This window comes from Perna viridis, chromosome 11, assembly GCF_037379345.1.
Source record: "Perna viridis isolate PV_CMFRI_1.1 ecotype Kerala chromosome 11, ASM3737934v1, whole genome shotgun sequence".
NCBI lineage: Eukaryota > Metazoa > Mollusca > Bivalvia > Mytilida > Mytilidae > Perna > Perna viridis.
In genome coordinates, this window is record NC_142455.1 from 33,904,033 (window position 1) to 33,926,714 (window position 22,682).

Consider the following 22,682-nt stretch of genomic DNA (forward strand, 5'->3'; position numbering starts at 1 on the left):
AAAATAGAATGGAAACTCCCCTACATTTCACAAAGAGGGTCATCATACTGAACTAGATTAATTGAAATCAGTAAGTTACAATGATCATTAGGTACAAATAAAGAGAATATCATTTTCTGTTAAAACAGGCCCCCTTTTACATATTGATGTGTACTATTCAACAGTGACATAACACAGTATAAAAAGGACGGATATTTTGAAACAGAACAACAGAAACAACAAAGAAGCACACCATAAAATTCATTCAATAATATATCCTATTCCCTCCATGAATATCTCAACATAAACCATAAAGAAAATTGAGATATCCGTAGTTTTTAAAGATTATTTTTGAACAAGTGGTGTGTAAACTAAATTGTTATACGAGATTATCTGTTAACAACTATATCGTTGAACTAGTGAATAACTTTAACTGTAACAAGATTATTCAAACCATGCACAAACATCATTTCTTCGGTTTTCTAGAAGAAAAAAATCTCGTTTTTATCAGATGTGTATCATAAAAAAATAATTTTCAATTGGTTTTGACGATTTCTGTAGAAAAAGAATCATATTTCTATAACGAAAATCGGATTGTTGTTTTTGTCAGTTGTGTATAATAAAAAATTGGTTTTGACGATGTCTGTAGAAAAAAAATATTTAATTTCCGGTGAATTAACAAAATTGGTGTCAGCAATAATCTGCACAAAGTGTGCAGTTAAGAAACCTTTCATTCAAACTGTCGAGAACAGAAGCTTCATTGGGTTCGTCAAATGTTGAACTTGGTTAACAGGAAATTTTTAATCCAAACCCCTTGATGCTAAAATGATACATAGTAATATATGCTTTCCATGAAGAGAAAATAATGTATATGAGAACGTAAATGAGAACGTTTGGGATTGTAAAATAACTTTTAGCAGCATGTAATTGTTTACATTGATTAGTGTTCATTAGTGTTTCATTGACATTTAAAAATCATGCAAACCAGTACCAAATAGCAACATTGTTCATTGGTATATAACAAATAATTATTTTGTTTATTAAGTATGAACTGCAACATTATTTATTTCCTTTACACCCATAAACAATTTATATACTAAAAAATATAAAAAAGTTTCAAGTATTTCAACAAGTGATCAACAGCATAGCTTAAGTAAACAGTTGAAATATTCGTTTAACGTAGCTGAAACCACCATAACAATCACTGTATTTATCCTTCCCATAAGTAAATATATCGCTAAAACAACAGGATTCATTGTCAGTGAATGACCATCACATTCCGCTGTAAAATTGAAATTTCCGGTATGAACCAACCTGAAAGAAATAGAAAAAAATAACAGATATAGCGAGACACAACAAATGCACCATCCTATAACCTTTATATGAATAGTCAATACTGAGATCACCAAAAGTCTTTCAATAAGTGTTAACCCACCTTCAAGTAAGCTCTGAAAGGCCCCTGATAACAAAAGTAATAAATCCACGGTAACAGAGAATGAATTTGAAACAAAACACGTTAATAAAATACGTAAACAACATTTTGAAGAAAAAAAACACGCATTAACTTATCATGTAATAGAAATAGAAAATGCTTTACAAGGTAATTGTATAATCCAAAACTAACGAACAATATCATATATAGTTATACACAGTGACGTGTAACACACCAATATCTCTCAATGGAAAACAGTGACAAAAACACTCGGTTATGTATTTGCTTTCTTTATGTCGTATAATGACTTAGTCGTTAATGTTGTTATCGGGTAGATATAAAGACTTAGTCGTTAATGTTGTTATCGGGTAGATATAAAGACTTACACGTTAATGTTGTTATTAGGTAGAACTAAGAAGTTGTTTCAAGGAGTGAAATATTGATTTCAAGGTCCGTGAAAGAGTAATCAAAGGAACCAAGGTTATAGCGGTAATCAAAAGAATGGAATCCAGGGACAAAGACCAGACATGGAAAACAGACATACACAACAAAGAACATAAAGTAACTAAAATCATACATACAAAGTAGCAAAAGCAAATGAGCAACTCGAACTCCACTAAAAACTGGGAGCATGGACCAGGTGCACCAGTGAGGTAAGCGTCCTTTGCTTTTCTAGAAACACCCGCCGAACTGCTCATAAAAAGTCAAGTCCGGCGTAGACAAACGAGGAAAGGAAAACTATGACCCGTTGAATAAATCAGATTTCATGTTGCAGATGGATACACCGTAACGATCCACGAGTTCATAATGACGACCATAAAACTTCAATCTTGTAGCAACATAACCCTGTTCCAGAAGCCTATTTGTTAGAGGTCTAGTTTCGGCAAGCTGTAGCATAACGTATGAGTTGTGATATGAACACCCCATACGCAGGTGATAAAGGGATGTTGTCACAGATGAAAGCGAAGTTGACAATATTGAATGAAAAGTCATCACGTTTGTCGTAAAGTTTGGTCAATAGTTTTCCTTTACATCGATTTCTAAGTGTAGGTCAAGATATGAGGCTGACTTCACAATGTCTGTAGTATCCTTTATCTCAGGTTCTTTGGGGTAGATGCAATGTATCAAATCCCCGAAATTAGGATTGTTTAAAGATAATATATAGCGGAAACTGAGATTAAAGGATCTAGCCAAACGATATTCTGTGAAGTGTTATAAACACCCTTACCCATTAGAAATGAATATGACATCTGGTTTTAAATTTATTTTTCCACCGGAACAGAATGCTTGCTCCAGTAAACACGTGACTGATTGTATTATCTCTGTCAGCCCATTGCTGTCAAATACACTTCTGTCAAGTTCCAACTGTAATGCTTTAAAAAGAAGAATACGTATAGGAACATTTTGCTGCATATAATCATGAAAAATGTTATTTAAAAAGAGTGCACATATATGCTAGAAAAAGAGTAATAATGTAATAATGGTGAAGGTTTTCATCACACCAAAGTACTTTAACCTGGCTTCATTTCTTGGGCCAATCCCAAGTCAGGAATATCTGGTTTGCTTATGTTTTCACTGTCGGTTTAATTTATGTGAATGGAGTATGTAGAGGCAACTTTTTCGCTGTATAATATTGTTTTTGGGCCAGTTACAGCCTGGCCAGTGGAGTTAGAGAGTCCTTGCTGATCATTGAAGACATATGGGTGGCCTTGAGCTGTTATTTTTCATCCCCGGTGGGAGTATTGTCTCATTGACATATTCACCATATCCATTCTTCTTATATACCACCATTATCCCATTAAGGACAAAAACATTAACCGTAACATTCAGTAACAAAGCATACACTATAAACTAATCATTTGAACTATGATATGTAGGGATTGTGTACGTAAATCATATTAATTAGAACATTATTATTCTTAACATGTAGGCAGAAAAAAAACATTCATTTTTCATACACCTGGAACGAACACGTAAAACATATTAATAGAAAATATTGAGGACTAACATATCAATTCATGAAGAAAATATAGTGAATATTTCTATGCTCATATATTGTCTAATATTACACTTTATTTTATAATAGTTATGATTTTATGAATTTTTTAATACTGTTTTTAGTTACCTACCTTGAAACGAGGACTTCAACCCGGACCTTCCATTACGCCACATACAACGGTAACCTCCATTGGTATTTTGACAGAAAGATCCACTTGGACATGTATTCCACATACATTCGTCAATATCATGCTCACATTGTCTTCCCACCCAACCACCAGGACAGTGACAGTAAAAGCCATATTGTATATTTACACATGTACCGTTGTGATGACAAGGCGAAGAAGTGCACCAGTCAATCTCCGTACCGCACGTGTCGTCTGTGAAACCGATGTCACAGACGCAGCTGAAGTTATCTGCTTTATTAATACAAGTACCCTTGTTTATGCACGGGGAACTATAACAATAATTAAATGATTCGCACCTTGCACCGGTGTAGGTATAGTTACACATACATGTATATTCGATGTCCCTATTAACGCATGTTCCGTTGTTAAGACAAGGCCTAGTATGACAGTAGTTAAAGTCAGAACAATTCTTTCCAACCCATTCTTCTGTACAATAACAAGAATAATCGTATTTGTTATTTATACACGTTGCATTATTTTGACAAGGCGCGAAGTCACAAAAGTCTTCATACTGACACATGTCTCCTCTCCATCCGGCTTTACATTGACAATTGTAACCCAAATTATGTTCCACGCAAGTCCCGGAATTCATACAAGGCGAGCTGTTACAAGGATGAAAATGACATTTATAACCATCTTCTTCGTTGCTACAATTTTCCAATGGTTTACAAGGTTTAATGTAGCAAAAATCTTGTTTTGTACAATATTCTCCAGTCCAGCCTGCAGCGCAGTCACAGTATGGCCCAAAACCCGAATCAATACAATGCCCATTGTTCTTACAGAGTATAGATGAGCAATTGAAACAGTTATAGCCATTTACTCTGTTAACACATTTAAATCCTTTGCTGCAAGGGTTGACATTGCACTCGTCAATATCTATTGAGCATATTTTACCTTCCCAGAATTCATTACAGGAACACTCGAACGAACCATTTGTATTTGTACAAGTTCCATTATTTAAGCAAAGGTCGAGTTTGCATTCGTCGATATCATGTTCACAACTTGTGCCATTAAACCCCGTTTCACAGAGACATTTGTATCCAGGTAAGGTATCATAACAAGTTCCATTGTTATTGCAAGGGTTACTTTTACATGAATCAAGTCTGCTTTCACAATGAAATCCTGTCCAGTCATTTGTACATGAACAGCTGTAACCTCCAGGGGAGTTTATACATGTCCCATGATTTTCACAAGGGTGAAATATACATTCGTCCACATCTTTGTCGCAGTGGATTCCTTTCCAGTTGGTTGGACACTTGCATTCGTATGAATTATCGTGACTTAGGCAGGTGGCATTGTTTTTGCACGGAGAGTTGTCACAAAAATCAATGCGCCTCTCACAAACATCACCTGACCACCCAGTTTCACATAAACAGGTAAAATTGCCTAATGTATTATTGCATGCCCCATGTTCACCACAAGGGTTGAACTGGCATTCATCTATATCAATGTCACACAACGAACCTGCCCAACCCTGCTTACAATAACACTTAAATGAACCTGGCGTATTTTTACATAGACCTTGACTTTGGCATGGTGCGGATTCACACTCATTCAAATCTGTCTCGCATCTTTTTCCTGTCCACCCGTCGTGACAAGCGCAGACAAAACCCCCATATATATTAATGCATCGCCCTTCATGCATGCACAAATTTGTTGTGAGCGAACCGTTCAATTTCAAACCAACTTTACATTCATCCACATCCTTTTCACACGTTGGACCAGTCCATGCATCTGGACATGAACAAATTGTCTGTTCGTTATTATAAAACACTTTCCCACCATTTTTACATGGATTCGGTATATCAGATTTTGCAACATCTTGCTGAATTTCACATGTATCGCCTATCCATCCTAGTGGACAATAACATATAAACTTATCGTAATTAGCGAAGCACATACCTGAATTGTTGCATGGATTTTCATAACATGGATCGCGATATTCACACCATTCCCCTCGCCATCCCGATTTGCAAAGGCATTTTGGTTTTTCATCCACACTGATGCAATGACCATTTTCATTACATGACTTGCTACAATTGAGTTCTACGCGTGATTTATTTTTGTAAATGTCTAACATGGCTTGTTCACATGTTAATCCTGTCCATCTGCCTGTACAATGGCATATAAAGTTACTTATAGTGTCTTCACAAGTACCGTTGTTTCTACATGGACTAGATCTGCATTCATCTGTTAATTCGCACATTTTTCCAGACCTGTCAGCAATGCAGTTACAAGAAATGGAGGTTTGATTATTTGTGCATGTCCCACCATGTTTACAAGGATTTAATGCACAAAAGTCTTTATTATAGCAATTATCTCCAGAATATCCAAAAGGACAGGTGCATATGAATGAGTTACTTTCAGTTGAACAAACAGTATTGTTTTTGCAAGGATTACTTGCACAATGGTCAGCTTTTTCACATTTCTCTCCAGTCCAACCTAAAGGACATATGCAGATGGCGTGGGTTGCATTGTTAGAACAATAGCCATTATGTTGACATGAAGAATTTGAACAATATTCTTTAGTAGTGCAGTTTTCTCCTATCCATCCTTTGGTGCAAGAACAATGATAACTTGTTTTATTATTAGAGCACATTCCTCCGTTTTTACACGGTCTTGTTCGACAGTGGTCTGTAGTACTGCAATTCTTACCAATCGAACCTGTTCGACATGTGCATGTGAATGAATTACTACTTGATGTACAATTAGCTCCGTGATGACATGGGTTAGGAGTGCAAAAGTCCCGTCTTTCACATCTTGTCCCGGTCCAACCCGTCGGACATGTGCATGTGAATGCACTTCTAGTCGTTGTACATTTCGACTTGTGTAGACATGGGTTTGGTTTACAATGATCCTGCAGATCACATTTTGTCCCATCCCATCCAGGTTTACATGTACATTTGAATGTACGACCACTAACTGAACATGCTGCACCATTACGACACGGTGAACTCGAACAATAATTCCAATGTTCACAATTCTTACCAGTGTAACCACCAGGACAATAACATATGTAGTTAGTGCTTCCTTTATTAACACATCTCCCTACATGTTGGCAAGGGGAACTAGAGCATGGTATTTGTACGGTACATCTACTTCCGGTCCATGGTTTGGTACAGATACATGTAAATCCATGGTCATTACTAGTACATCGTCCATGGCGTCCACATGGGTTAGACCGACAATGATCTAACTGTGTTGTATTATGTGTGGTAGTCATTGGTGTCGTCATTTTGCTTTGAGACCTTCCTTCACATCGTTGACCTGTAAAGCCTAGTTTACAGTGACAAACAATTTTGTTTTGGCTTAGTGATTGGCAGGTGCCTCCATTTCTACAAGGGTGACTCTCACAGGTCTCTGCTATCTCACATTGTTTACCATAAGTACCAAATGGACAAATACAGTAATAACTACCTATGGTGTTCGTACAATTTCCTGCGTTGCATATGGTTTTTAAAATATTGCATTCATTAAGATCTGATTCACATGCTATTCCAGACCATCCTAAAAATATGCAATATTGTTTATAAATTAGTCTCAAATTAAGCTTTTAAAAATATGAAACGAACTATTCTATTGATATGTTTTGATCATTTAGCATGTTTTATGAGTAGTTCTCTTGTTTTTTTATCTCTGAAAATATATTTATATTATACGCTGAATCATGTTTACATTATATATCCGTTCCATCCATATAATGACCTTTTGTGGGCATACTTTGTATAATCTTTGAGATATATGTAAATATAAATAAGGCACGGTAGTCGTGCATGTCACACGCGTCATTTGTCCTTCAAAGGAAAAAAGTATTTCCCTTGAAATAATTGCGTCGGAGTGTCAGCGACATCCTAATTTATAGATCATCTGTCTAAAAATGAATGTCTAGACATAATTTTGTCGTGTATGACGAATTTCAGAAGTGACGTGTACAGTTATTAATGTGAAATATAATGTGAGTTATTAACTTGAAACACAGATACACATCATTGTTTAGAAATTCTCGCATATTCTTGTTGGTCGTGACATCAGCTAAGAAACAACAAAAAGGTTCGTTATCAATTTATTCAAATGTTATTTTAGTACAAACGGCTCTGTCCCTCATAGCAAAGCTAAAATCTTTTTAAAACATACGTTAATATAGAAAACAATGATAATTCATTGACACCATTTTTCATAAATCGTATTAACAAATTCCCATGACAACATGTCATTTTAAGCTGTAAGTGCTTTTATCTTAAACCAAAATGAGTAACTTTTCTTATAACTTGGTTCTTTGTTTGTAGATAAAAAGTATTTTTATTGATAAATATACATCACGGATCTTTAATATACCACCATTGTCACGTGACTTCAAGGTTGGTTTGAAAACAGAAAAGTTCTAAAATCACATTAACTCACAATTAACAATATCACCCTTAAGATCTGATTTTTCAAATGCTAAAATCAGTATTCGTCCTTGTCAAATACACGATAACTGTCCTCCAAGACTTCAGAAACACGACTTTCGACAATGGGTAAACAAGGGAAGTGTGTCGCAGGAATATCTTTATGAAAAAATACTTTTTGCGAAAACATTTTTGCTACACAAGTATTTTAATTTAAAACATCTGCTGTACATACATTTGAATGAATTAAAGCGAAGTGAAATTTTACATATATTAGTAGTACAAAAGTCCTCGCTATAAAATATAATATTTGTAAATTTTAAATAGATTTATTTGTATATATATATCTTCCTCGTGCCCATCAACACATCAAGCCCAGTAAGGTCTCAACAGTCGACACCACAACTGGGTGTCTTGTGCTATAATTTTTCTCAATTTCCGTACAGGTCTTCTTGATACATTTCATCTACCATCCTTCGCCATGTCTTTTTTGGCGTCCTCTTTTTCGTTTCCCGTCAATTGTTCATCTAAGTGCAATCTTGGTAATGTCTTCTCTATTTCGCAAAACATGCCCAATCTTAAGTTGTTTATTTACTTTAGTTACTTTGTTTGTATGATTTTAGTTACATTATGTTCTTTGTTGTGAATGACTGTTTTCCATGTGCGGTCTTTGTCCCTGGATTAAATTCTTTTGATTACCGCGATAACCTTGGTTCCCTTGATTACTCTTTGATTACCGCTATAAACTTGGTCCCCTTGATGACTTTCAAACTTTATGATTTTAGTTACTTCATGTTCTTTGTTCTGTATGTCTGTTTTCCTTGTCTGGTCTTTGTTCCTGGATAACATTCTTTTGATTACCGCTATAACCTTGGTTCCCTTGATTACTCTTTCATTACCGCTATACTCTTGATTACCCTTTGATTACCGCTATAATCTTGGTTCCCTTGATTACTCTTTGATTACCGCTATAACCTTGGTTCCCTTGATTACTCTTTGATTACCACTATAATCTTGGTTCCCTTGATTACTATTTGATTACCCTATAACCTTGGTTCCCTTGATTACTCTTTCATTTTGATGTTCATATTGATTGACTCACTTCTCCATATGGATTGCTGTTGGCAGAATGCATTTGTAACCTTGCTTATTCTGACTCTGCTGTCCCATTAGTTTACTTAACTTGCTGCCTAGATATTTGAACTCCTCGACCTCTTCTATGATGTTATTTTGTAGAGACGATATAATACATCCTTGTCGAAATCCAGATGTCACTGGGAACCATTCTGACTGTACACCATAGTGTAATACACAACATTCATATTGGTTGTATAAAGTTTGTACTGAGACACCCATTTTTGATCATAATCCATATGATATGCTCGTAGGATGGCTCACAGGCAGTCTCTTCTGATTCTATAAAAAGCTTTTCTCGATGTCTACTAAAGTGAGGATTAGTTTATTTTACTTCTAAACACATTGCTCTATAATGTTACGGACAAAATATCTGTTAGTAATTCTCCATTTTTACTGATAGTACGTACTAACTCCATGTTACGTGTTAGTGAGTTGTATCAACGAATTTAAGACGACGTATATATAATTTTTCAAAGAAACACTTTTTTAAACATTTATTTTACGTTTAAATTTCTTACTGTAAATAAGCTAAATCAAATTCGTGTGACAGGTGCGTTGATCAAATTTACAGTGTTATAATCGAGACAATCCTATTTTTAACATTTGACACAAAATTTAATTTTGCGAAAACAAGTAAATTAACCCTACACACTCAAATACATAAACACATGAAACAATCAGTAAAAGTGGTTTGCTATCTGAACTCTAAAAAATACCTTCACTATATGCACATCTCAAACATTTTTCGTAGTATAAAAATTGATCTTATAATTGATTAGCAGCCCTTTTTCTACTCAATGGCCGAAATGTGAGACTAAAGAAAGAAAATCGTTTTACCATTATCAGTAATAAAATGCACATCGGCCACTTATTCGTCATAGGTCTATGCCAATACTTAACGTTTGTACCAAAATAGTAAACATTAGAACAAGGGAGACCACATACGCCTATCTGTCAAAATGATATTCAATTAGCACTCATAATTTGTCACCTATGTTCCCACTTTCAAGAACACCGCTAGGTTTTATTATACTGATATTCATTATTCTTATATTAATAATTCAAAATCCGGGGCCAAAATCCTTATTTAAGTCAAAATGTACATGTAAAGTATTTGCCATATGCATCTCCAAAAGTACACTTCGTCTAGGTGGAAAAAAAAATTGATATATTTAATCTTGCAAGGAAATCACATCGACCATATATAAAATGATATTCCGTTTTTGCGTTTTTATTGTTAATACAGTTCTAAGCAATATATTTAATATTACATGTGCAATATTTAATGTATGACGGAGAATTCCTTGGGATTCACTAGGCTATGGAACATTTGAGGTACATGTGTTCAATACCTGTCTTTCGAACGTTTCATGATAGTTTACTTGCAGTATGACATTCATCAAGAATGTAACACGAAATCACATATCAAGTTCTGGTCTGTTAAAACAAGTGCTAAATAAAATAACCGATGTACACAAAAAATTAAAAAAACAATAATGGTGCAGTAATGAAAAAAAAAGATGTATAGTATTGAAATCTACACGTTTACAATTTATGATGTTTTTGCAAGAAGGAAACATGTCGTTTCTTTTAGTAAGTATCATGTGTTGTATTTAGTAAATATCACGTTATAGTAATGAACAAAAGAAATCCCGACGATGTTAGAACTGTGAAATTGGCAAAGCACGTTTTTGGTCGTTCCCTCGGCGGGACAAGAATTCGTACCCATGTGACATCTATGGCAACTAGACCATTCGGCAAGCTAGCAAAATAGCTTTCGCCGGCTGGGTCGTTCGTCCTTGTAAGATTAATCTAGGGTTCCAGCTTAGCACATGATGTATGGTAGAAGGCCCATCTAGGTGTTGTAATGTAGAATAGAGGATCAAATTAACGATATATGTCATAAAAATCAATTTCATACAAACGTCTTAGAATGTGACGATTGCACCATTGGATCAAAATTATACAGGGAAGATAACGTAAGCATCGTAAGGTCTAAATAATTTCCAATGATGTTGGAACTGTCAAATTTGCGAGACAAACTTTAGGTCGTTCCCTCCTCAGGACTCAAACTCGTACCGCTGTGACATTCATGGAAACACCACCAGCATAAAGTCCTGCGCCCTAGACCAAAAGGCCTTTAAATATAGCTTTCCCTGGCCGGGGTTTTCCCCTTGTAGGTTATATCTAGGGCGACTTTAACTTAGTACACGATCTATGGTAGAAAGGGACAGCTCACCTAGGTGAAATGTAGGATAAAGGATCAAACTAACGATCGATGCATGTCACACCATATCAATATTATACCAACGTCTCAGAATGTGACTACTCTATTCGCTACACTGCTCCATCGAATCAAATTGATACAGGGAACATAACGTAAGCATAAAATGATCTGCAAAATTTCAAACAATGTTAGCAGTATCAAAGAACATTTCATTATTTGCCATCCTTCACGGAAGATAAGTATTACGGTTTTGTCTTCATTCACAATGAATAGTTTGTCTAAACATTTTTGTATTGGAAGGACTTCCAGAAAACAGCACCGTGTGGTCCGCAAAATGTAATAGATAAACAGGTTTTTGTGCACGAAATCTAAATTAGTTACCTTTAAGAACTTTATTTTCTTCCGCGCAATGTATTAGGCGATTGTTCAAAGCCGACGTAAGAATCTTCCAAAAGCACTCACATGAATTATTGGATTGTAATAGTTAAGATCCGTCTGATCACCCGCTTTAGTACAGGACCTATAATGCCGCCACCACATTTATCGTGATAAATTTCGTATTCGAAGACATCAATGAAAAGGATTGCCACGTACGGTCTAGAATAATTGGTAGATGTAAGAAACATTGCATCAGTCATACCATAATTGCTGAAATTCTCTCAGATTGCCTTTGGCAAGATAGCTACGTTTTTTTACTTCTTTGACGTTTATGCCTCTTTTTATTTTGTCTTGTTCCTCGATCTATTATACGCATTTCAAATTGACACATTACTTTTTCGCTGCGTGGAGCTCGCCTCGCAATTTTACGATTGACCAGTTGTGCGATGATTTCTTTCACATTTAGTTCAAAGTTGACATTTCTTACCTTCCAAAAAATTATAATCATTTAAAAACACTGACTTTTGATTTGGTATATACAAAATATACAAACATATCATGTAGGTTGTGAAAAAGTCTTTCTTAAGTTAAATATATAACATTCCATCTTTATACCAAAAATGGCAAAGAGACAACAACCCAAACTAAATGTAAAATGTCGGCTCAAAGACATCAGTGGGTCTTCAATCAACGGCGAGAGACCCTCACTTCATAGAACAGCATCTAGGCCAAAAACATCATTTTATATAGGTAATGCGAAATAGTTAATCCGATGTACTTAAGCAACATAAAAGTAAATTTAAAGTGAAAGCGAAAGAAGACATATAGTGGCTAGAAATTCCTTACCCGGCACAGCCGTAAAACAAAATGCCGAAAAATTCTATTGTCTAATCACGATTTTCCACCTTTTATAAATGTGGACGCGTTGAAATATTTTTGATTTCTAAGATCGACTCCCTTTACAATGGCATCCCAATAGTATAATGCTTTACCTGTTTTACAAGGAAGACTGTCAAGAGCATTTTATATAAAAAAACAAGGCTTATCAACGAGGACGTTAATGTCGCTCGAGTCATAAATATTGAAAACAACCAAATGGTACACCTATTTAAAAACATGCGATGATATATATGTAGTTGCATGTACAACTGTAACAAAGTGCGAAATGACAAATGTACGAACGGACGATCTGACACTACGGTTACTATATAATTTCCCCTTTTAAAAAGATTTTCAATCAAAAAACTACTTTATGGTCCGGTTTATATGTTGATTCGACTTCGTCAATATTACATTCATGACCAGTCTTGATAATTTGTCATGTAGTTTGGTTAAAAATGATTCGCTAAAACCAGGTTTTATTGAATATTTTGTAATTTATTATCACAAAATGACGCAACTATCTATAAGTCCTTAGAAATGTGTTAAACACATTGAATCACGTTTACTTCTACGAGGTTGATAAAACCGAGAGCTACGTGTACATGTATAAATGTCGTAGCCAAGGGAACCAAGAATTACAATGTTACTGCACAGATTGAAAAAAGTAAATATAATGAATTTTATAGGACATATGATATATAAAGATTAAGACGGTCATTGTAATTAACATTAACATGGTACTTTTTTGTTTGGGTTTTTTTATTTTAAAGCTATTTCAATTTGTTAAATATATTTGGCATTACCTGGCTTACATCTCGATGTAGAACATCTATGATCTGATGATTGTGAATGCCTAAGGTCACATGGGCGACATTGTGTTCCATAGGAAGTAGACGGACAGTAAAATTTATAATATAACTTTAATCTGGAAAACGTACAAGAAATCTATAAGAACATATACATTTAACTTTATATGCAATGAATAAAAATAAAACAATACGGTGAGAGATAAAAGTAATGGACTTATAGAATGATACTTTGATTCAAAATATTTAACACAATAATGTTAGCCTCAATTTACCAAAGCATTATTTTACATCTTAGTCATTTTGGTGTTGTAATAAAAGTTTATATCTTGACCTACACTTACAAATCGATGGTAAAGGAAAACTATTGACCAAACTTTAGGACAAATGTGATGACTTTTCATTCAAAATTGTCAACTTTCCTTTCATCTGTGGCAACATCCCTTCAGCACCTGCGTATGGATTGTTTATATCACAACTCATACGTTGTGCCAAAGCTTGCCAAAACTACGCAGACTTTTTGTGTCGCGCTAGAACTCTAACAAATAGGCTTCTGGAACAGGGTTATGTTGCTACAAGATTGAAGTCGTCACTACAGAAGTTTAATGGTCGTCATCATGATCGCGTGAATCGTTATGGTGTATCCATCTGCACCATGAAAACTGATTTATTCAACGGGTCATAGTTTTCCTTTCCTCGTTGTCTACCCTGGACTTGACTTTTTATGAGCAACTCGGTGGGTGCTTCTAGAAAACAGAGGACGCTTACCCTACCGGTGCACCTGGTCCATGCTCCCAGATTTTAGTGAAGTCCGAGTTGCTCATATGCTTTTGTTACTTGGTATGTGAGATTTTAGTTACTTTATGTTCTTTGTTGTGTATATCTGTTTTCCATGTCTGGTCTTTGTCCCTGCATTACATTCTTTTGATTACCACTATAACCTTGGTTCCATTGATTACACTTTCATACAAATCAAATATTCGAATGATAAATGATGGTCATAAAACCAATCAATTACAGTGACTGTTGTTAGGGTATAGTTTGCTTTTTTGTATTTTATTAATTGAAGAATGAAATCAACAGAATTGCATCCATTTGCTTAGTCATATTAAACCTGAAAGTAAACTGTATCTTTAACTACTGACTTTTCAAATATGTCATAAAAGTGATTGCTACATTTGTACAAATCAGGTCCCGTTCGGCAACTTGAACGTATTGGTCTCTTTTTAAATGAAAACCGTTTTTTCCTGATCTTATTTATAAAATATTTTAAACTCGAGATGACTGATTGAAATGATGTAGAGGGAACAGAGGAACAATTTCAATAAATGTATAAGAAACATTAGAACCAAGAACTAAGTGTTGAAGTAAGGTTGATTATATTATTAAAATCATATCAAAAATGGTCTGATGAAAACGGATTAAATTGTGGCTATGAAACTGTAATAAAAATTAGCAAAAATTAGAAAAAAAAATCTCGAAACCGCCAGTAAGTATTTGGTTAAGATCTAAGAACAACGAGAAGGGACAATTATCCTGGAAATCCTGATTTTTATAATACATGTGATTGATCTGAATTAAACATAAAGTCTCCTTTATACATATCTTTCTGTGTTATATTTATTACTGATTGCGATATGTTTTAATACATAAAGAAATAAAGAAAAAATGGTATAACAAACTTACCGACTGACAATCTCTAGTTTTAATTCTGACTACATAGTATTATTGGATGTAAGTAATTACATATTTTTCGGATTCAACTTTTTGTATTTGATTTAAACGATTCCCTGCCATAAACATGAATAATATTGATTTTGCTTGCAAAGCTGATAATTAAAAGTAAGATATTAGAGTACAAGAGGAGAGTATCTTTGTAATATTTTATTATGAAGATTCTCGTTCAGTAATATAGTGTAAAGGTTTGTCATAATCACCTGATGTGTGGTGTAAGCGAAATCATTGGAACTGATACGGTAGTTGTTCCCCAACCGACGTTCTCATATGTCTGTCCTATTTGGGATCCAAGAAGAGAAATCATACCTTCATAAATTAGGTAATTGTTGTTCTTGTATAAGTCGTAGACGTACACATATCCACCATAATAAGACTTAAATTAAAAAAAGATATAAAAAATTAACAGTTTTGTATGAAGACGTATAATCATGGCTGATATAATTTATAAAGTATCAACATGTTTCCCTTTCTCTTAGAGGTTTAATAACTACTATTATAGAAATTCATAGTTCCACGTATTTAATTTTTTATATATTATATGTTATTGTCCAGCACAAATTGTATTGCCATTTTGCCTTGACATAGTTGGATGTCCTATAATTATTTTAATTGAAATTTCATATATTTGTCTTTACAAAACAAGTAAGGATTCCAAAGAGATGAACAGAGATCAGAACCAAAGTTTCTCGCTTCACGATTTTCCTAGTCTGTCAATGTTGCCTAGTGTACGTACATTTAAATATTTCTATAGATTTTAATTGTGCAAGTTCGTTTGAAAACCAACGAATTTAAATCAAAGCTTGTGCCTTAAATTTGAATTTTTTAATTTAACCAATCACATGAAAAAGTCAAAAAAGTTAAATATGACAATTTAAATAGAGATCGGAATTTATTTCCACTGAACATTTATGCATGCAAATACAACAAACATAAAATATTTTAACTAACATTTGCTTTTCTTTTAAGGCTTGTTCTTTATTTCATGTGAAGGAAAACAAACTGTTGAAAGGGGCAGATCAATGATATGTTTAATGACCGATCATTAAGGCTTGTTCTAAATCACAAGTTCAATTAAATTACCCTGTGATCAGACAACTGCATTTGTACCGGATTTGTAGTATTGCCAAGGCTTTCACCGAAGATTACTTTAGACGATTTGCTTGGTCGAAACACTACAGTAGCAGAGCCACAAGCGCATCGATTACGAATAAAGCTACAAGATGAAAGATATTATATTAAATATTGCAATACCGAAACTTATGGGCTATTTACTGTGGCTTTATATCAAATATGCTTACATGTAAATTGATGCAGTAAAAGTAAATCTAAATAAACCTCGTCGATTTCATGACATTAATATGTTGTACCGTCATATAGTTTTAATGTACAAAATAGATTAATATAAGTAGCTTTACATTACATGTTGTAAAATATTTTTTTTGACAACAGGACCATCTTTGACATTTTGATTTCAATTAAACATAAATCGTGTATTTAAGTAAATGCTTAGTTATACTTCGAATTCACTTAAAACCATTTAAGACATATTTTTGTTGCATTTTAATAAGTAGATGTTCTATAGAGTTTGAGTCGCTCATCTGAAGAATTGAAATCATTTACATATAGTATCAATTGATACAAACAGTTTATCATTAGATATATTAGAGGACTCTATACCTACAAATGGGAACTGCAGAGCCATCTCAGCCACACAAAAAATCATTTTAAAGAACACTGAGAGCAACAACCCTTTATAGTTTCAACATATTTCCTCTTTGGGTGAACAGTATTTTGTCTTTTTGTTAAAGTATCATACTGTCATTCTACCAGAAAACCATTCGCCATTGAAAAATATTAATTTCTGCAGTATTCGCAAACCCAAAAATTGTGATTTTAAAATATATGTGTTTTAAAGGATAAAAATGCATGTCCTATTGCCTTGTTTATTTGATATATTTTTAAAAGGGGGAATTGAAATGCATAGAAATGAGCCACAAATATTGAGCTAAAAATGACACAATGAAATGACAAAATTTTAGGTTTGTTATTTATACAAACTAGCAAAAAATGTGAAAAGTTATGAGAACATAATTTGAGTTACACTTATATGAAAAAGTAATTGACATGTTGCTACGGCAACGACCCTAAATAACGTCATATCAGCTATGGTTCCGTTAGTATCAATTTTACCCTGTATAAAGCATAGAATGGACGCAATATGCTTTTACAAATCTTGTGATTTGGGCAAACCAACTCCTCCTCTCTCTATGTGCCAATCGGCATATTTGGGGTTTCGCCGGTTGATAAATAAATGACCGTTGAAAGCGTAATCGAGGGAAACAAGGTTATAGCGGTAATCAAAAGAATGTAATCCAAAGACAAAAACCAGACATGGAAAACAGACATACACAACAAAGGACACAAAGTAACAAAAATCATACATACAAAGTAACGAAAGCAAATGAGCAACCCGGAATCCATTAGAATAACCCTGAATTTACGTTGCAATAGATATGAAGCAAATTGAATAACTTATTTTTAACGATCATCTCCGGTCATGAATTTCAGTAAATTATTGCAATAGAGCTACGCCTAATATTTTATTTATGTTGTGCTTGCAAAATACGATTAAACTCCCTCAAAGATATGAAATTTCTCATAATTAGTACCCAACAATGTAATCAATAATCAATTGTCTAAAATAGTTCATTGCAAAATGGCAGTCCCAATACACTAAGAAAGTTTTGTTTATCTTTTGGGTCTTGTTCATTTGTTTCGCGTATTAGAGAAATGAAAATAGTTTCTACATGCAAGACAGACACTCTCAAGCACTTATGAAATTGTAAATCATTCCCAGTATATGAAGATGTAATTACACCAGAAAGCCTATTCGTACATTTTACGAAAGAGTCAATTTGGTTTCAACAAAATTATTGCTGGTTATAAGATCAGGCATAAACATAAAACTACTTTGGAGGTCAATGTACTATTACTCTTTGAGATGTTTCTGCATTAACTGCATTGAAAGAGAAATCGGACCATGGAAGAACTTGCGTAGCTACTGGCACATTGTTCGTGTTGATTCTGGTAAGTAAAATTACAAACACATGTATAATAGTATGAGACAGGTGTTATCTGTAAGAGCACAAAGTAGAGTATATTGAAATTAAAAAAAATATTCTTCTCGTTTACAGTTTTACATCATCTTCAAATTTATTTTCTTCACAATTTAGTAAAAGATGCACATTTCTGTAAGTCAAAATTAAATCAGTCCCTAGTTGCAAACATGTAGCCATTGAAGTTGTTCATTATTTATTTATATTTACTAGTTGCGTCCGTTCGTGATTTTGCAGCTATTCATAGCCCACGCTCATTGGAGGTACGAAAGTCAATGACATAATACCCACTGAACATTATATTACATTCTATTGCTATTTAGTACCATTATGAAGATTTCATCTCATATAAATTACAGTTAAAATTGATATGATTTTCAAAGTCTAAGGTAGCAAATTATATTCTACATGGTCATGCCATGGTGAGCTACGAAGCAAAATATTAAAGCATAGACCCAATTCCGCACAAGAGTGGTAGTACTTAGGGGGCGAGGCCCAGTCTGTAGTCAAGGCATATTGAAATTGATAGCTAGCTTTCAGTTGTACTTGTCACTTGAATAATGTCCATTAAGTACTCTTTGGGAATTTTGATGAATTTCAGGGGTCAAAAACGGTGACTCAAAGATTATCCTCATTTTAGCATTTCATTATTGAGAAAAATCAAAAAATAAAATGTCACTCAACATTTGCTCCATTTAGGTAATATTTGGTACAAATTTGGTGGAATTCTGTATACCTAGATGTATTGACTTCTGCCTTGGTCTATAGTAGAATGACAGTTAAAATAAAATTAAAAAAACAGGCAAAAAGGAAAGTCAAACAAGGCTAGAATAATTTTCAGGAAAAAAAATCGATGGATAAATTAAAATCCTAAATACTTTAAAAAACCATTTATACAGTTCGACCCCTATAAATTATCTGTAGTAACAGGGCATATGTTGGTCGACGGATCGTCAATGTCATTTAAACACACATAACGTTTCATATGATACAATATCTCAATAATGTATCTATGTTTTCTTTTAAAACATGATAAAAAATATTAAAAAAAATTCTGGTCAATGTAGGTCAATTGCTACCCCTACAACTATCACACATTAACTAAATTTTATGGTAATTGCATCCATGTAGTGTTAATATTTCCATATACAATCTTATCTCACTGTCTAAAGATACTAATAGGATGATTCATATACTGCCATTTAAAATGACTGAAATTATTCATACCCGTAACAGAGTTTCATCACAACATGGCATGTCGTTGGGCATCCTCTTTGATTGACACGGGCTCCTTGGCAGCATTGTCCGTTACTAAGCTTGTTGTCAAGTGTTAGTTCTTGAATATGGAGACTCAAGACAGCTTCATTACCAGATACTTGATGCTATAACAATAATCAAGGGAACTAAGATTCTAACGGACATCAATAGAATGTAATCCATGGACAAAGAGCAGACATGGAAAACAGACATACACAACAAAAAACAAAAAGTAACTAAAATAATACATGAAAAGTTACAAAAGTAAATGAGCAACTCGGACTCCCATAAAAACTTAGAGCATGGACCAGGTGTACCTGTAGGGTAAGCGTCCTCTGCTTTTCTAGAAACAATCACCGAGTTGCTCTTGAAGGGTCAAGTCAGGGAAGGACGAAAGAGGATAGGAAAACTATGACACGTTGAACAATTCAGTTTTCATGGTGCAGATTGATACACAATAACGGTCCACGAGTTCATGATGACGACATAAAACTTCTGTAGTGATGACTTTAATCTGGTATCAACATATCCCTGTTCCCGAAGCTTAATTGTAAGAAGTTTAGCGCGTTAAAAAGGAATGCGTAGTTATGACAAGCTCTGGCATAACATATGATTTGTAATGTGAACACTCCATACGCAGGTGCTGAAGAGATGTTGCAAAGATTAAAGGAAAGTTGACGATACATTTGTCGTATAGTTTGGTCATTAGTTTTCCATTACCATCGATCTCTAAGAGTAGCTCAAGTTATGATGCCGACTTAATAGTGTCTGTAGTATCCAGTTGGGAAGATGCGATGTATCAAATCAAAAGTTGATGTCATATAAACAAGTAATGAGCATTTTTTCTATGATGTCGTTCATACAAAAGGCACAATTGTAGCCAAAGCAGTAAATGAGTCTTAATCAAATATCCAGAAAACCATACCAATTTGAAGTTCCCATAATGTCCATACATGTCTATTTTTGTTTTTATTTGTGCATATTTTTTTTTTTATAAAATTTTGGCATACCTACTACGTCAGTAAGTTTATTCGATTATCAGATTATTTTAGCATTATATACAAATTTGAAATGACACATAATAATAATAATGCCATTCAAATATTGCATGTCATTTATAGTTACTACGCATTCGACTCCAATGGAAAATTACGTAAAAAATTTTCATAGAGTAATCAAGAGAACCCAGTTTTGGGTCGAAATCAACATAATATATACCAAGAACAAATACTAGAAAGGAAAAAACAGTCACACAACAGAAATCATGAAGTATCAAAACAAGAAGAAAGAAACAAAAGTAAATGATTCCACTAAAACCAGTGGTAAGCACACTCATCGTGCTAGAGAACAGTCTTTAAACCACTGTTCAAAGATTTAGTCATATGCTTTTCGGCTTTATGTATGACGGACGGAGTTTTTGTATCCAAATAACATTTGGCTTTGTTGACAATATTTATTGATCGCTTAGCTGTTATATTTCAGATGTATCCACAAATGGGAATACGCAAGTCTGCCATTGACACACGCTGTTTGAAGTCATTAGACAATGATATGTTCATCCTTTGTTTCCATCACCCCAGCATAACTTGTATAGTTTTTATCACAATTGCATTGGCTGATAACAAGTTTCTATCTATCAGAGGAGACAAGATATATTCATGTCCTACCACATTGACAACTTACAGCACTTTACGTTGACATATTTTCCTCTCTTGTTGAGTGACAGGTGTCAACAATTTTACTCTCGTGATGCACCCAATGATTTAAAAATTATTTGGTTTGCATTGCGTTCTGACATTGTATTTGGATTCTTATATCTCTAAATAGTCATGATGTTTTGATGCATTTGTGTTAAGCATCCAATAATTACTCATTAATTTATTACATCTTTTGACGATTTACCAAAGCCAGGTACATTTAATAAAACTCAAATGAATCGACACCAGCTGTTTTATGTCCATCTAAATCTATGAATTACGGGCACAGATACGACTCGTTATAAATAGAAACGGATTTTCAGGACCAATCAGATTGAAAATATTTGACAAATTGCCGGTCATGCACGCCATTTCATAATGGGGAGGAAAATATCGATGTTTTATTTTGCTTGATATTCTTAGAAGGTGAATATTTCTAACTAAAGGTCGTTTATTGCATACGAGGGGTTGAAGTTATACGAAAAGTTATGATTTATTTTTGTAGATTTTAGTGCCAGTTGTTCTGTGGTATCTCTTTACTTACTACTACAATACTTAGATAACAGCAAAAAACAGGTTAATAAATGTGACCAAAGGTCTAAACCATACTTACTATTTTGCAAATCAGAACCAATGCGAACAATATAGTTTGTCTTAATCCATACATTTTCACATATTGCATCAACTCTCAGATTAAATAACGTTTATCATACTTGATGTTGTCGGTTAATTATACCGATGAAGTTACTTTATCACTCACATGCAAAGTGTAAAGGTTATGACCGTTTTAATATAATGATAATGTTTTTGTTTTTATTTTTACTTGATTTCTGGATATACAAGATGATTTTATAATACATTTCAACAGTTTATGTTGCGGGTCATTTTTTGCAAAAAAAAAAAAAAAACACATTTAGACAATTGCCGTATCACCATCAGGATATATGTTGAACATTTTGTATTATTGTACTATTGTTTTGTCAATGTATCATTAGAACACATTTTTTTGTTATTTCTATCATTATGTTCTACTTCGATATTGTACCAATTATTATCTTACTCTATAGCGACCATAACATTTTTCACATAAAGGAGATTAGTTTTAAAAGTATCGTTATCACGTAATAACTTTCACTTATCGGAGAAGCCTGTTATATATAAATAAAAAATATAAACTAATTTAAGTGAAAGTAATTGTAGGAATCAGGCAAAATGGGAAAAAATAGAAACATGCATGTCTAAAACCAAACGATCTGACAATGTAATATCACTCAAGGATACTTTCTCTATTTGTAAAAACAATTGTTTAATTTCTTCATTACTGGCTTTACTCTGAAGTTTGTCAATAAAATATAAAAAATGAAGTTTTTGACAGAGTTATTTGTTTTTGAAATGTTCATTTTCAGTGCAGTTCAATGAAATTACAACTCAATGCTACAAAATGATATGAACAATATTGA

At 33.7% G+C, this 22,682-nt stretch overlaps 1 protein-coding gene across 1 annotated transcript; it reads right to left on the reverse strand.

Annotated features, from left to right (window-relative positions):
• Positions 1-965: 965 nt before the first annotated feature.
• On the reverse strand, positions 966-21,972 carry LOC148603821 (uncharacterized). Its single transcript, XM_088551366.1, has 8 exons — positions 21,836-21,972; positions 19,496-19,650; positions 16,233-16,365; positions 15,353-15,525; positions 13,413-13,534; positions 3,541-7,104; positions 2,640-2,784; positions 966-1,293 (listed from the first exon to the last, which is right to left on the reverse strand). The coding sequence occupies exons 1-8, from the start codon at positions 21,902-21,904 to the stop codon at positions 1,116-1,118; spliced, it is 4,539 nt and encodes a 1,512-aa protein (XP_088407492.1). The 5' UTR covers positions 21,905-21,972; the 3' UTR covers positions 966-1,115.
• Between the last annotated feature and the right edge of the window lie 710 nt (positions 21,973-22,682).

Bases quoted from the DNA above. Each gene is read 5' to 3' on its own strand.
- LOC148603821 (XM_088551366.1), bottom strand. From the start codon at position 21,904: ATGCAATATGTGAAAATGTATGGATTAAGACAAACTATATTGTTCGCA. The intron at 19,651-21,835 runs GTAAGTATGGTT...TTATTGTTATAG, and splicing joins TGGTTCTGATTTGCAAAATA to CATCAAGTATCTGGTAATGA. The intron at 1,294-2,639 runs GTAAGGGTGTTT...TATTTCTTTCAG, and splicing joins GTCATATTCATTTCTAATGG to GTTGGTTCATACCGGAAATT.